A 15,688-nucleotide genomic window follows, 5' to 3' on the forward strand; every position below is an offset into this window, starting at 1 on the left:
GGCGTACTGAGCTGTGCGGGGACTGGAGATACCCTCCTTCATTGTAGCAAAACAAAACCATGTTCTCTCCCGGTTATTCCTCAGCTTGTTGCTGGGCTCTCCGCGATACCCTTCCTGGACCTCAGCTGGTTTTTATTTATTTATTTTTTTTACTCCCAGTGCTCGTTGACACGCAGGTCTGATGATGCTGTTGCGGCGTTTTAATGGGAAAAAAAGCTCATGAGAGAAAAAACAACACAAGGTAGTGCATCCCAGCAGTGCCACGTATTGTGCTTATTTGTTTAATCCTGGTGAAGTGCTCGCTCGCTTGTGGTCTTTCTTGTGTTAATTGTGCAGTCGGACAGTGCTGCTAGCCTACTTTGGGAGAATGAGGTAAAAAAAAAAAAAATGCACCTGCCGTGAAGACAACGGAGAAACCAGAGCACATGGGCATCTCTTCCCCGTACCTCAAATTATTGCACAGTCGCTTTTGAGTAACCCACCTTTGTTACGCCGCCATGGAGCAGTTTTTTATCTGCATCTCGTAATATTTACTCGTCGCTGGGCTTTAAACCCACCCGAGTACGAGGATGACAGCTGATCGCCCCTCCTCTCCCCGGACTTCAATAAAAACGCGCTCCAGCTGAACGCGCTGCCATCGATTGGAAGCCAGGCTCTCTGTGTGCGCTGTGTTTAACAATAGATGGAGCGCGGAGGGTTGTGACATTTGGCCGATTGCCACCCTGACCTTTCCCCCCTTCCTAGTCCAGTTACCTCGAGGTTTCTCTGGCAGTAGCCCGCGTTTCACTGACGGCCACTTCACTTCATTTGTGCTCGGCGGTAAAAAGATTAAATGACCCACCTGCAGAAATGCTAAGTGCGACCACATCTCCTCTCGGAAACTACACTTCTATTACTCTTTGATACTTTGCGCTAAAGCCGTGGTCGTGGATGATCCTCGAGTAGCCGATAAAACCGTCGTGGTGTCAGCATGGGCTTGAGCTTTAGGGGATTTGCGTAGATTATCGTCGGACTGCTATTTTATTCCCACGGTCGCAGAACTCAGCGGCTTTTGATCCGCAGTCCCTTTTTCCTCCGCTTCCTCTCGGACGCCTGTAAAACTCCAGCAGGGAAGCCTGAACCCGCGGTTTTCGTGTAGGGGAGGGGAGACAACGGACTGCATTCATAAACGATGACTGCCACGGAGGTGTTTGCTACCAGATCTGAGGATACAACGAGTTTGGCGCTGCTGGCACCCCGTGGATGTGGGAGGACGAGACGCGCATTGGGGCTGTAGTTAACACTCGCAGGGATGCCGTCGCTGTAACTGGGAGAGGTAGTCCTTCAGCAGAGGCGCGAACAGCCCAGAAACACAACACAGCAGCGCCCGAACAGTCAGCAGCCTTCTGGACTCGTTTTAACCATCTACCGGGCGCCTACCGGAGGATGTTTCAGCGAGGATGCTGCGCTTCCCCGTGAAGAAGATCCGGAAGCAGTTCAAGCTCCTGCTGCTGCTGGTACTGCTCACCTCGGCGGTTTGGTTCACTTACCTGCACATCAACCAGGGCAAGACTATCAAACTACACTTCAACTACGGAAAAGGTAGATTTTTTAAGAGAAACCTGTCTGTTCGTTTCATGCAAGTTTTCTAAGAGGAGTACCGGAAACAAACATTTAACAATCATTTTATGAAAACTGTTTTAATCATTAACTAAAGTAACACTGCTATAAAGTTAACACCTAGAATAGCGAGCTCCTGTAGGATGGGTAGGAAAAGTAAGATTTTAATGCCATACAGTCTCTAAACAGTCACATAGTTGTAGCTCAGATGTTTTCATGAAACAAACGCTCTTCTGGCTTTGACACATTGCTCTCCTTTGTTTGCTGTGATCGGTAGAACCTGATCTACTACAACAAGTAACACTCTCACAGAGAGAGTGAGAATAGAATAGAATAGAATTAGAATTCAACTTTATTGTCATTGCACATGCACAGGTGCAGGGCAACGAAATGCAGTTTGCATCCATCCAGAAGTGCTTTAGTGATAGAGCATGTCTTATAAATTAGCCAGAGCTTTTTTTTTCTTTCTCTAGGCTAAGAAAAAAGCACCTGTTTATGTGTCCTGGTCCAAAGTCAGGCCCTCACCTTCAACATCAATAATCAAAGTGGTGCTTGTGAAGGTGGCTTCAGAGGTCACAGCAACGCCTGAAAAATATTAGAAGGTGGGCAGTGCAGCGAGAGGCACATTTCCACCTGCTGCTGTTGTGCTTCTTATTACCAAGGCTTGATTGCGTTTATCCACAGTGCACAGCAGTAGCGGCTGGCTGTAACAGTAGATGATGCTGAGCATTACAGGAATGGCTGATGATAAAAAGTACTGGAACTAATACACCACTGGCGAGCCTACTTCAGATTTAACGCTGGGTGCTGGTGTGCCTGTATCTCTTGCAGCTGTCTGTGTAAAGTGATATGCAATAATTATGATGTCCTTGAAACTGTGGGCACCGTCCGTGCACATGCACACATGGCTGATTGACATACAAGGATCATTCCATTGTGTCTGATCTCAGTGCTGGGGTTTCCCCAGTGACAGACCAGATATAGTTTATGATCATGAGAATCCTGAATCATATGGAGGGCTGGAGACTGCCAATATCATTTATTTACTGCTGCTAAGTTAGTTGTAAAGTTGCATCAGGGCTTTGAGTGTAAATGCCCAGCAAAGTATTCCTACACTGACTCTTTTATGAAGCAAATATTATTGTACTCTGCAGGTATACTGCAGATCACTCAAGGAATAAAAAAAATGCATATTAAACTGCTGTTTTCACAAAGGTTACATTTATTGAAAATATTCACACTCGTGGTTTTGTATCCATAACCTGTGTTCACATATATGGAAGCTCTTCACTACCTGTGATTTATTTATTTATTTTTGCTATTGCTGCATGTCGTTCCCGATTTTGCATTAATTAGCCCAAGAGCATGACAGTTCCTTTCATTGAGTGAAATCACGGACCTCAGCACACACAGATATTTTCAATATACTTATGCTCGTCTTTTTAAGGGTTCCTTTAATAAACTGCCTTTGTGACGTGTCTGCTGCGGCTGTCTGGTGAGGAAGGAAGCTGTTATGCTTGCAGTGCCGATCTATGTGTCTAATTGACTGTCTTCCTTTTTAGTAGGCATCTGAGCAGGTCAACTTACTTAACCTCTTATGAATAACATGTCCCTTCTCGTACTAAGGGTTTCTAAGTGAGATGTAGCCATTACTGGAAATGGGGCTCTATGAAGTGTGTAAATATTCATATTGGGCTGCCAGTTTTTTTTCTTTTTTTCCCACACAATCTTCAATTGATTCTTAGCAGTGAGGTGGGGCAGGTAGAAATAATGTAATTTCATTTTTGGCCTGATTACGACATTATTTCGATATGAAGTGACACTGGTAAATTTCCATTCTGGTCGTCTGTATTTTGGAGGAAATTAGATTTATCTTGACCCAATCTTCTCCTTCTTTTTTTTTTCTTGTTCGTTCTTCATCATCCACTAGATGAAGTGTTACTGCCGTATGACCAGCAGGGCTTTGAGAAACAGAAGCATGAAGAGCCCAGCGGAGGCCATTCCAGCTTAATTGTGACTAATGTTGTGAGAAGCTGTATCACCATAGTTTCTCAAAAAAGCAGAAAAGTGAGAATCCAGTTTGAACATGGAAACAGAACGGATGAACTCTGTCTGATGAGAGTCTTTGTGTTGCAGAGAAAGAAAAGTGCTCTCAGTGGGTGCTGGTGGCCTTGAGCAAGATTCTGTTTTGGTTTTACCCAGCGACTTACCTTTTGCGTGGCATAAGTAAACCAAATTATTCGAACGTTTGGATATTTTATCTGAGCTGTTTTTCACTGGTCTGCTTGGAGTGAGATGTATTGTCACTTGTGGAAAAGCGTTGTTCTCGTGCTGAAGGCAGGAGGTCGGACATGTGACGCCCACCTGCTCACTGGGAATTCACTGGGGTATTAACTGTGCTATTCACACATGGGCGCAGGACCTTGCGCAGGAGTGCTGGCATGTTAAAGATCAGCTCAGGTTCAATCTGACCGCATCTGCATTAGAAGTGTCATTAGGCCTCTTTGGTTCAGGGTTGTCGTCATTCATAGCACTAAGTCAGCCACAACCGTGCTAAATTATTATATCACTAAATTATTAAATACAGGATGGATCTGTGTGATAGACCAGCGGCAACAGGGCGATGGGCAGTCCACTTAGGTTTTTTGTGATTTTTAAAGCTTGTAAGGTGGAAGCATGAAGTGAGCTATTGATTCTGTCACTATAAGCACATAGGACATGTAGCTTGTGAAGTGAGGGATAAAACATGAGTAGACTCTTTGTAGCATTTTTCTGACCCTTTGGACTCTCTTTGAAAAAGGAACTGTTGGCCAAGAGGTTTTTTCTCATATCCCATTAGTAGTAGGGAATCTACAAACCCAACAATCTTTATTTTCTATCTTTATAATAAGATGATTGACTATGATATACTGAATAGACCAGTCAAAGAAATATAATTTTATTTTATTGAGACATTTGTAAATATATGAGCGTTACTTAGGGCATTTAATTGTATTTTCTTGAAAGCCATGCTAGCTGTTGCACCTATGATTATGACGAAAGCCAAAAGGTATAATTAAATAGTTTTATGACGGCACACTGGCCAGACTGGCCTTTATTTAATCTGAATTTTAATGAAGATGTGTTTTGGCAGGTAAATCAGCAGTGCATATTAGATGAGTGCCACATTTACCTAGCCACCCAGTCGTACAGCAGCCCCCCCTGTTTTCCAGCTTCAACAGGTCCACTGGAATGGGCGAGAAGGCAAAGGGGGAAAGCTTGCTGCTGCATACAGCCCTCTATTGATTAACTGCGATTACACACGCGGCGGTTCATGCATGTGCATACACGCAGCCACCCCTCATATAAACACAGATGTGGTGCCTGTGTTTGTCGAACGGCACATAATCCAAACATACCTTTCCTTGCATCACCGTGGATAAAGAGGAAGTCGAAGAGGAGGAAATCTCAGGATTTTCAACAGCTTGACTGCTTGGTTGCCCATGGAGACAACATATGGGAAAGGCGCATGTGGTGCTTGGCGCTTATTTTATGAAGACAAGTGCATTCATAGGTTTCCAGGAAGCATGAATCTATTAAATATCTAGATGGAATTTGAAATTAAAACAGACGCATCTTATAGATGCGTTGTCATAAAAATGTAATAAATCTTGAGGGGGGAAAAAACTAACCAAGTCACATACATAATCACATTCAAGCATTCAGATGTAGTTGCAGTTGGACATAAAGTTTGATTTAGCTTGTTGTTGTTGTATCTCGGCAGCGGCAGGCTCAGGTTGGCTCGCTGTCATGGTAACCATGCCCTCCGGTGTCACTTTTCCTAATTTTAGCTCTTGAGGTTCTTATGGTTGGTCACTCTTGCACCAAACTGGTAACAGACACTGCTTTTACATGAAGGCCTGAAATTACCGAATACAAAAAAATAAAGAAGTGACTAGATAAAAATATATCCAATTAAAACAACATTAAAGTAAACATAGGCATTTATCAGTAATTTAAAATGTAAATGGTCCTTTGGAAGAGAATTATTTGAAACTGTAGTGGGGTTTCACTTCTCTGTACAAGATTCTGACTGAATGCTGTCGTCTCTGTTGAGAGCCTCGGCTCAATCAAGCAGTAGTCGACACCTTAACACAAAAGGAATGACAGCGTCTTCATTTGTATAATGAGGTAAAATATGTAAATGTAAAAAAATTAATAAGTTAATAAATGTATTTGCACTCTATAGAGACTTTGTGATCTATCAGGATTTAAAATCTTAAACACATAGATAGCAGTTTTTTATTCATCATTTATTCATGTAGTGGTGAATATAATAATATAGCTTCCTTTTCAGCTTTCTAAATAATGCAGTTATCCACAGTGCCCACTTGCACTTTGATAGTTGTTGGTAAAGAAGCAAACAAACAGAGATATACACCCTCTGCTTAGTAAAAAGCAGTTATGGAACTTTTTATAGTTTTATATCTTAGGTGTATTTTTTTTTTTTTTTAATTTAGTCGAGCCCAGCGAGAGCGCAGTGTGCAGGTCTGCATCAGGTGAATGGTTTGAGCATGTTGAAGTGAGGGACAGGTGTGAACCCAGCTGGGTAGTTGGGATTTTAGAGATTACTTTGGTATCTTGTTTCTTTGCGAAAGAGCTCGGGCACTTTTCATCAAAGTAAAATCTGAAAGCACTGAGTTATGAAATTGCAGCCGGACTACTGTTGCAATTTATATTCTTGCAGTCCCACATAGAACTGTTTCTGAAGGTATACAAGCACATGATTCAATTTCCAGGTGGACGTTTGCTGTGATCTGAAAATTGAAAATGGAATCTCAAAATGTTCCTGCCTCTGTTCACCGTTATTGAGAGATAATTAAATGTAACAATTAACATTATGCATGAAACTGTCATTTAATTTGACATCTTATTCCATTTGAGTCATAAAAGTATACCCGTGTGGCATCTGTTAGATTGCGTCTTGGGAGCTGGGGTAACTGCCACAGGCTCAACCATGAATCTGCCCCACAGCTTATTTGTCCAACCCAGTAAATCTCTCTTTCTTTGGCTTATTCCGCAGCCAGGATAAACTGTTTCTGTAACAGCTCAGACTGCATCCTCGATGTGCTTCGGACGCGGTGAGATCTGCCTGTTAAAGGTGGAGACAAGAGAAGGATTAAGGGAGGGAAATGATACCCTACACCTTTGATGCGTTCAGTACATGAATTTGATTACATTTCCTTTTGCACACACAGTCAGAATTTGTGTATTTCCTCAGTAACACTTTTGGCTTCCTCTTGCAATTCATTTCGCATTTTCTTTCTAATGCTAAAGCAATTGCACAGTGCTGCTGGACAGAATGTAAAACAGCTCAAAGATATTTCACACTCAGCATGTGTTGCATTCACATGCCCACAGTGCATTTCATGACTCCTAAGTGTTGCATGTAAGATTTAACAGATGCGGATATAGAATTGAGAAATGAAAGAGGTCGGGTTGATAGGTCAGTGAAAAGCACTGGAAAAAACACAAGTCCAGAGTGTGTTAACCTCAGGGTTAATGAAATTTGTGTTGGCCTGCCTAACGAGCCACCATCAAGGTACCAGCTTTGCCCCATGCAGATGAGATCTCTGGCCCGCTGCCACAGCTTTGCCGCAGGAGATTTGACTGTGTATGTGCAAGAGTAAGCGAGTGAAACAGAGAGATTTTGTGCAAAAGGGAGCAAGTGTGTATGTGTGATGTAGTCTGTTTTTTCTATTTCTTTTTTTTCTTTTTGCGTGTGTGTTTTTGCATGTGTCTGTGAGTGCACACCTCCCCGCTCTCGCTGCCGTCTGCACTTTAGGCCCAGTGTTTAGCCGAGCAGAAGAGGAAGCAGCTGAATGATGGCACTGTCTGCCCACTGGCACGCTTGCTATGATTGGGGCGAGGTGGGGAGCCGGTTGGGGTGGGGTAAATTGGGGAGGAGCGACTGGGCAGAAGAAGGACACCCTTCTCATGCAACAGGTGGGACATGCAGCAGGATGCATCATGGGAGGATGTGGCTATGACTCATGACCGAAGCCATTTAGTGCTTCTGGTGCACATTCATAATAATCTGCCTGTGCTGTCCATGGAGCTCTGTATATACATCAGATTTGTGGCTCCTACCATTAGTCTGGGTCAAAGCTGCTAACTAGCTTTCTCTCTGGGTCAACTCAGCACAGTGGAGAGCTACAGAAAGGCATCGGAAACTTTCACCAACATTGCTTTATTCCTTTAGGAGGTGGCGAGCACAGCGTACAGCTGGATACTAACAGTTTACTCATACCGGGGCTGCTTAGACACACAAAATAGCTGCTGTAGCTACTTCTTTATGGGGCGGTCGTGGCTCAAGAGTTGGGAGTTTGCCTTGTAATCGGAAGGTTGCCAGTTCGAGCCCCGGCTTGGACAGTCTCGGTCGTTGTGTCCTTGGGCAAGACAATTCACCTATTGCCTACTGGTGGTGGTCAGAGGGCCCGGTGGCGCCAGTGTCCGGCGGCGGCTGTGTCTACAATGTACCTGCCATCACCAGTGTGAATGGGTGCATGACTGAATGTGTAAAGTGTTTTGGGGTCCTTAGGGACTAGTAAAGCGCTAGACAAATACAGGCCATTTACCATTACTTTTATCAGTGTGCTCTCACAGAGAGATGAGACTACCTACCGCTCACGCTAACTCATTCATCAACACCTACATAACCACAAATACAAAAGAAAGGGGGTGGTCCCTCCCTTCCCAAAACATTGGACCTATGCCACAAATGCATTGCCAGTCAGGCTACCTTCTTAAAGAAAGGCTTTTCCTGTAATATATAGAAACCTATTCAGGTGTAGCTAGATTATACAGCGGGGGTATCTAATAATTCTCCAATCACATTGTTAAACAACGCCATTAAGATTTAATTAAGACCAATTTCCTCAGCAGAGACTCGTAAAAACCCACACAATTTGGACAATTTAATAGGACACAGCTGTGAGACACAGGGGAGGTGAGTTTGAATCAGAATGAATTGGTGAGTTTAAGAAGTGAGAAACGGAGAGAGAAAAGAGCGAGAGCCAGAAAGAGAGATGTCAGGTGGGAGTATCGACTGTAGACGATCGTGATCCCTGTCGTGATGGGATTTGTCAGTTTCCTCCGTGCTCAGGTTTGGTTCCGCTTTTTACTCCCCACCTCTGCAAAAAGTATTTTCTTTCATAGGGTTTCTGTGCCGTGTTGGGGCTGTATCAGCTTTGGTGTTTCCTTACTGTAAGCGATCCGGACCTTGCAGGATTTCAATCAATCATCAAAGAGTGTGTGTCTGTGCGCTCCCTGCTGCTCAGAATGAGCTTTCTGTGGCGGTGGTTAATGGAAAAGGTCACCTCTCCCGGAGGCTGTGACGACTTGCAACAAAGGCAGGGAAGGGATCAGAGGAGAGAGATGGATAAACCTTGGAGATGGAATAGACTGACTTTATGGAGACAAAGGTGTTGGTTGCATTGTAACCAGCTTTGAGTGTTTTTTTTTTTTAAGCCCTGCAGAAAATTCCAGAAAATGGAAACACTTGATATGAAAGAGTAAATTGACTGAAGCTTGACTGTCCCTGCGTGCAACTCTCTTTGTAGTTTTCGCTTGTATTCCCTGTTTTCTTTTGAAAGCACTGGCATGCACATTTTTACTATTCATCATAAACTTATGAATATTTACAAGTGTGGGGAAGATCTGGAGGTGGGCTAGGAATTCATCAAATTTATGAAAGCTTCTCGGGTGAAGTGAGGGGGAGAGTCTGAGGTTTGCTTCACTCTGACATTTAAGGACTTTTCCCACCATTTAGATTACTATAAATCCTGCATTTTATGTGTGGCTATATATTTAAAAGGATAAAAAAAATGTGGCAGTTACGATAAGGTTCCTCACTGCTCCACAGTTGGTCTGATGGAGCTACCCTGCTGACAGCTTTCAAATATGACGCTTTTGTAGTTTTGTAACTTTTTGCTTCGTTAAGCTGAATTATAAAGGTTCCTCTTAAGGTTTTTTCCTTTCTACATTGTCATATTTTATATCCGTCTCCCTCTATGTATAATTTTTTTTTTTTTTTTTGGTTACGTGTTGGAGTGCCAAAGGAGACAGGACATGAGAGCAAGAAAAAGAGAGAGGACGAGGGCTGCACTTTGTCATTCTTTTGTCTTTTGTCTCGAAGGCCTGCTGCCCAGCTTGATTCACAAAGCAGCTTGATGTGAGCCGCTTTGTGAAGGAGCGCGGCATTGCTCCCCGAGGCCTGTTAAACACTGTTCCCATTTTCCTATTGTGGCCGGTCATGAGGAAAGGTATTCAAGAGCAAAGGAAAGTTTCCAGTTTACTCTGGGGCTCTGTTTGTGTTTGCATAACTGTGCATGCTTGCTTTGAGTGGAGATCCGGCAGTGTGCACTGAATTTTAACATCCCTTCACTAACCGAGCTTTTTAATTTGCTATCATGTAATGGCCAAAATTTATTTGAGTTTTTCCCTCTTTTCTGAGCCTCAGTTACACTAATCCTGCTGATTCAGCTGTATAAGAGGATAAAGCTCAAAGCCACGGAAGTGGACGTTAACGTATGTTGCAAGATTCCTTTTCAAATCTTTTTTTTTAATTCTTTTATTGATAACTTTTGATTTTCAAGAGCTGCTCTTCTTCTAGCTGTATACAAGAAGATATAAAGCACGCTGTCATGCTGAAAGCAGAGAAGCAAGAACATGGTAAACAAGCTGAGCAGCTAGACGTTTTCTGCGCACACTCGACCGTTTATAGCCGTAATTTTTTTAAACAGTTATAAAAAGGATCTTTCTTGAAGTAAGAATGTGTCAGAGCTTTAGAGGATTACATTATTTTTTAAAGTAAGCCAGTGCAATACTCACCATGTTAGCTGAATTCAGTATACTTTTTCATATTGTTCTCCACACAAAAACCTTTCACGAGTGAATCTTTATGCATTTATATATTAAAAAAACTTCTCACTCAACATATCTTGCTTGGATGTTTTGCAGTGTAATACAAAATGTAACCCTCCCCCCAACTCAAACTAAATCAGGGAGGTAATATTTAACTGTCAAAGCTAGATTTTCGCCACCTTGGAACTGCATCCTTAATAGGCCACTTCTCTCGCCTACGGCTTCAACCGATGTGAATTACCTGACCGAGTTTGGGCCAAGTTGTCTTTTCCATTAGATACCGAATGAGAAACTCACTCACTCTTAAATTTCAGCACCCACTGTATCAGGCAGTTTTCCCAGTATCCAACACGGTAAAGGCTGCAGCTGAAGGCACTGCTATAAATTCCTTCCTCCAGGACAAAACGTCACGCTGAGCCTTCAATATCTAACTCGGCGGAATATCAATGCTAAGAGCAGTCTGGCTTGTCATCCGGGATTTTCCTTCTGCTAGCTCTAACAGTATAAAAGCAACAGCAAAAAGACAAGGATAGCAAAGGATAGCAAAGGCATATAAAATAAAGAGAACTAATTATCTTAAAATAATTTTTTATCAAAGCACACGTCTGAACAAAACATTTGTTCTCTTAGTGTTATTGCTCACTCGTAGGACGGTGCCCACTGGACATCCTTAAAAGCTCATCTCACAGAGGTACATCTTATGTCACCATGCTTTCTTCCACCTCCTCCTCCACCCTCTTATCTGCCATTTCCCTCCTGCTTTTACATTTTCTTCTTGCTTCTCTTTCACTTCTGTCCTCTGTGGGAAAGCAAAAAATAAAAATAAAATGACACATGCATCTCCACTCCCTGTTTTTACATCCGTTTTTACATTTGCAAATGAGACGTGGGACAAATGCTAGCTTTCCATCCAGGTGCATTTGGCATGGAGATTCACCTTCTTCAGCAGAGCAGAATGATTCAACTCTATTATCTCTCTGTCAAAGAGGCAGCTGCTACCTGCCCCGCCGGTGGAAATGAGGTATTTTTACATTTGTTGGGGAGGACAGGAGAACTGGCAATAAGCCGATGGGTATAATGCATTGGTCTAGCACTTTTTTTTTTTTTTTTCTTCAGATCATGTGATCTTGTTCTAGATCACAAAGAAGAAGGAGAAAGCAGCCAAGGCCTTGTATATGTTTAGTGCTGGAGGACATATAGCAATATTTCTAATGTGCTGCATTTAATGTGGGTCTGGCAAGTAGATGGATAGATCTGTTTGCATATTGTGTGTGTTTATACACTTGTACACTTGCATATAACAAGACGGATGGTTTCTTAATTCAAAGCAGGTTGTGTCTTTGTTTGTGGAATTATTTGGCATTTTGCTCAGAGTGATGCAGAGTTCACGCTTTATTGCGCTGTGCATTAGAAATCATTCAGTCCATACAAATAAATGCGTGGCTCCTGGCTCACCTCTCTCCAAAATAAAAACAATAGGAACTGGCAAGAGAAATTATATGCATGTATAAAACTGCTAAAAGGGCATTTAAAGTAAAAACAGCAGTGACATTATAATATGCAGTAGATGTTAATATATGCACTTTGTCATGTTAGAGCGTGGCCTATACATCAGGATATATGATTCAATTTTCATTAAAAAAAAAGGCTGTGTGACTTACTAAAGGTCACACTTTTAATCTGAGCAATAACAATCATGTCCTGTTCAAAAGCTTAGTAAATGTGGCCGGCGAAGACGAAAATAAATAAACGAGCCCGCTGTCATGATGACTGTTGTCACACTCTTCAGGGGTTTCCCTCTTATAATATAATATCGTTGTGCACTCGGCAGCAAAGTGTGACTAACTGCTTTTGTCTCCCTCAGACCAGAGTGTGGATGTCAGCGTTCTGCTTTAGAAATAAACCAGTTTGCAGCTGGAAGAATATTCCCGCGCAATCTCCAGACATCTCTGTTGTTTTCAGCTTAATAGAATCGAGTATAATCATGAGTGACAACAAAGCGTACTTGTGTAACTCACAGATATTTTTTGAAAAAAGAATTTTAAACGGCAAAATAATTACTATTACATTGACTGTTAGTTGTGTTTGCCGAGTCATTTTGCAGCTTGTCGCACATGAACAAAAGCTTTTATCAGACTTTTTGTTATTATTTTTTAATTTTTTTTGTTAAAACTGCTAAGCTGTAGGCAAAAACTGTGTCAACGCCTCTTCCAGAGCCAGTGTCCTTGTCAGGAACTCAATTCCCAGCTTAGTGTCGATGTTTTTATGCATAACGTTTTGCAGTTTTGTACCTTTGTGGATCTTTTTTGAATGCGCACGCCTGAGGGTAAATAGGAGACTTTTTGTTTGCAACAGTTTTCCATACCTAACAAGCTCATGTTAGTGATGGAAAAATTGAGTGTGGGATTTGACCCTTCTGCAAATAGGGTCAATGCAGCAGGATAACACACACATAGACCTTGTATTCTCCTCTCTATCGCCCTCTCATTTTTTTTCTTCTTTGCTTAGAATTGGAGGATTGCTGATTATATTGCCTCTCCACACTAATCTGCTTTCAGGTCGCACATTTGTAAGGTGAAACACACACTCTCACATACGTGTATCGAATCTGCACGCAAAGAGGAGTAATTTGTTTTTCTTTGAGTGCCCTTAAAACTAGCTGCTGCTCTGGGGGGAGAAAAAAATCATCCAATCAGCAGAGCGTCCTTGATGTTAAGCCGAGTCGTCACAGATTGAAGTGGATTCTGCTTGTTACCCTGATCAGACAGACATGCTCATTCAGGTGAAGGCTTTGCTCAGCTTGATTAGGTTATAGAAACGTTAAATAGTTTTTTACACTGTCAGAGCTGTTTGTACCTGTGGGAATCGCAGTTTGGACCCTCAGTTCGGTCTTCTTTACGTGTGTTTGCTGTACACGTTGTATGTCTGAGTTCAAGCAGGCAGCTCTCTGCTGCTGTGTAGCTATAGGTGCTGTGTATTGTCTATAATTTACTTCATGGTCCACGTTGTGATGTTTTAAGGGGGTTTGATGTATTATGCTTAGATGCAATGACCAGAAGATAAAAAGGATGATTCTTGTGTCCTCTTCATCATCCTGTGCCAGTGTTGGACTGCACTGCTGCTTTGGTGGCAAACACAAAGATTGGCACAAAAAGAGGGTTCTGGATTTGAATCCACGACTAGCTTGGGGCCTTTTCGGTGTGGAATTTGCATGTGTGGGATCTCTCTAGGTACTCCAGTTTCCTCTCGCACTCATATATTTTAGGGTAATCGGTGTGAATGTGAGCATGAATGGCTGTCTGTCTCTCAGTGGTAACCCTGCAAATAGACTTGCACCTTATTCAGTTTCAGTTATGCTTAGAGGTACAATCATTTCTTTTTTGAATTTATTTAACAGGAAAGAAATAATGTAATACTCAGAAATCTACATTAATTAATGTGTAATTATGTCTTCCAACAAACTGACATATTCTCAGAAATGCAAACTATTAAGTTTATGTAGCACTGGCTTGTGGAAGAGGTCATGTTGCCCTGCCATCAGTCGTCATACAATCTTGGAGATTGACATCACCGTTCCACCTAATCCCGTTTTGTGTATGCAGCTAGAGACCACTGAGAGGCAGAGGGGCGGGTAACTCATAGGTGTTCAGTTGCCGTGGAGGCAAATTTTAATTTGTGTCTGCACCTTCAGACTCAAGATATGAAAGATCTGAGTTAAGAGAAAACGCAGGAAAGAGAGACGTGATCAGCGTTGAGATAAAATGAGGGTAAATATTGGCACAGTAGTCTTTCCCAGATGAAAGTAGCTGCAGAGAGAGAGGGGTGGATTTTAAAGGTGATTCAGCAGTTGCCTGCTTCTGCTCGACGGGTAGATATGTAGCATCTTTGATCTTTTTGTTCTGTAGCGGCCACAAAAGTATAAAGCTTTTGATTTGGGAGGAGTAAGAAAACAGAAAACAGAATTCGGTTCACTGCAGTCGACTGACACGGGTGAGGTCTTCCAAACGGTACCTTTAAAAACTAAAGCCTGGTTAACAAAAAGGTTTCTTTTCACACCATTTTTTTAAAAATCTGAAATGTGAAGCCTGTGTGTCTCTTTCAGTTTCCCACAGTGTGGGTTTTCCACTTCGGGTTGGTCTTTCTGCAGGTGGTGGCCTTCCATCATTTCAATGTGCCAAGACATGCAGCTCTCTCACTCTGTCTCTCTCACCCTTCACCTCTTGCTGTCTGTGCTACAGTGAGAGAATGCTGCCTGTGTGCGATGCTTCCAGAGAAAGTAGCACCTGTGTCCTGCTGCAGGCTGCTTTCCCTCTGGGTTTGATATTATCCTTGTTGGTACCCACACACCCACACACCCAGCCGCACTCATGTCCTCCGCTATATCCGTCCCCTTTATTCAAGCACTCTGTGCTCATTCATATGCTGCGGGGGATTCCTATTTTGCTGCCTTGATTCTATTCCTTCCGGGGTTGTGGGAGCCCGCACCTGTGGGGTACTACACACACACACAGACATTTGTGGGTAGAATTTGCTTGCATGCCTCCTATTTAAACTGCAGGGAACCTAACTCTGGAAACATTAACATTTGCCCTCTCAGTTCCAGCTGCGAGGAAAATAGGTGCATGAGCTGTGGAGCGGGCAACGTGACAAGTAGAAAAAAGAGAATATTATCAGACTCCAGTTGCCAAGAGATTTCTTTTAAAAGAGGATCAATGTGAACTCTGCATATTTTACAAACCTACAGACCCGTTAAGCTACATCAAACTGAGGTTTTATTCCATATCAAAGGGAATAAAATTGTTCTCCGCCATAAAGCGAAGCTTTGTACTGTTAAGGTTGTCATAAATGGGTAGTGGGATCTGTGGACATCAGTGGAGAAAACTGAAAAAGTGCTGAACATGTGGGGGAAAAAGGGCATGTTGGCTTTCAATGTGCTGAAATTGGCATATAGAAGAGGTCCGTATGCACTGAGTGAGCAAGTGTTTCTGTGTGCTCACGGTATTATCTAAATGACAGTAAAGCCAAAGCTTGTATCAGCTTTCTACTGCTACATTTTCCTGTCAGCAGCTTGACTCACACAGCTACATGTGAGTCAGCTGACACCTCACCCCAGTGAACAATACACACTCGCACACAAAATACTGTCCTCACATCCACACATGGCAGTGACAGTAGCCCAGCCACC

At 42.6% G+C, this 15,688-nt stretch overlaps 1 protein-coding gene across 1 annotated transcript in view; it reads left to right on the top strand.

The window, feature by feature from the left end:
• Positions 1–653: 653 nt before the first annotated feature.
• The window catches only part of b4galnt4a (beta-1,4-N-acetyl-galactosaminyl transferase 4a), a 162,322-nt gene continuing 147,287 nt past the window's right edge, over positions 654–15,688 (top strand). Inside the window, exon 1 of the mRNA XM_085359062.1 lies at positions 654–1,581. Coding sequence (XP_085215188.1) covers positions 1,440–1,581 — 142 coding nt within the window. The 5' untranslated portion in view covers positions 654–1,439. The remainder of the gene's footprint in view (positions 1,582–15,688) is intronic.

The sequence above is a fragment of the Diplotaxodon limnothrissa genome, linkage group LG7 (assembly GCF_057381915.1).
Source record: "Diplotaxodon limnothrissa isolate DT_005_m linkage group LG7, D_limnothrissa_male_GT1.1, whole genome shotgun sequence".
Taxonomy (NCBI): Eukaryota; Metazoa; Chordata; class Actinopteri; order Cichliformes; family Cichlidae; genus Diplotaxodon; species Diplotaxodon limnothrissa.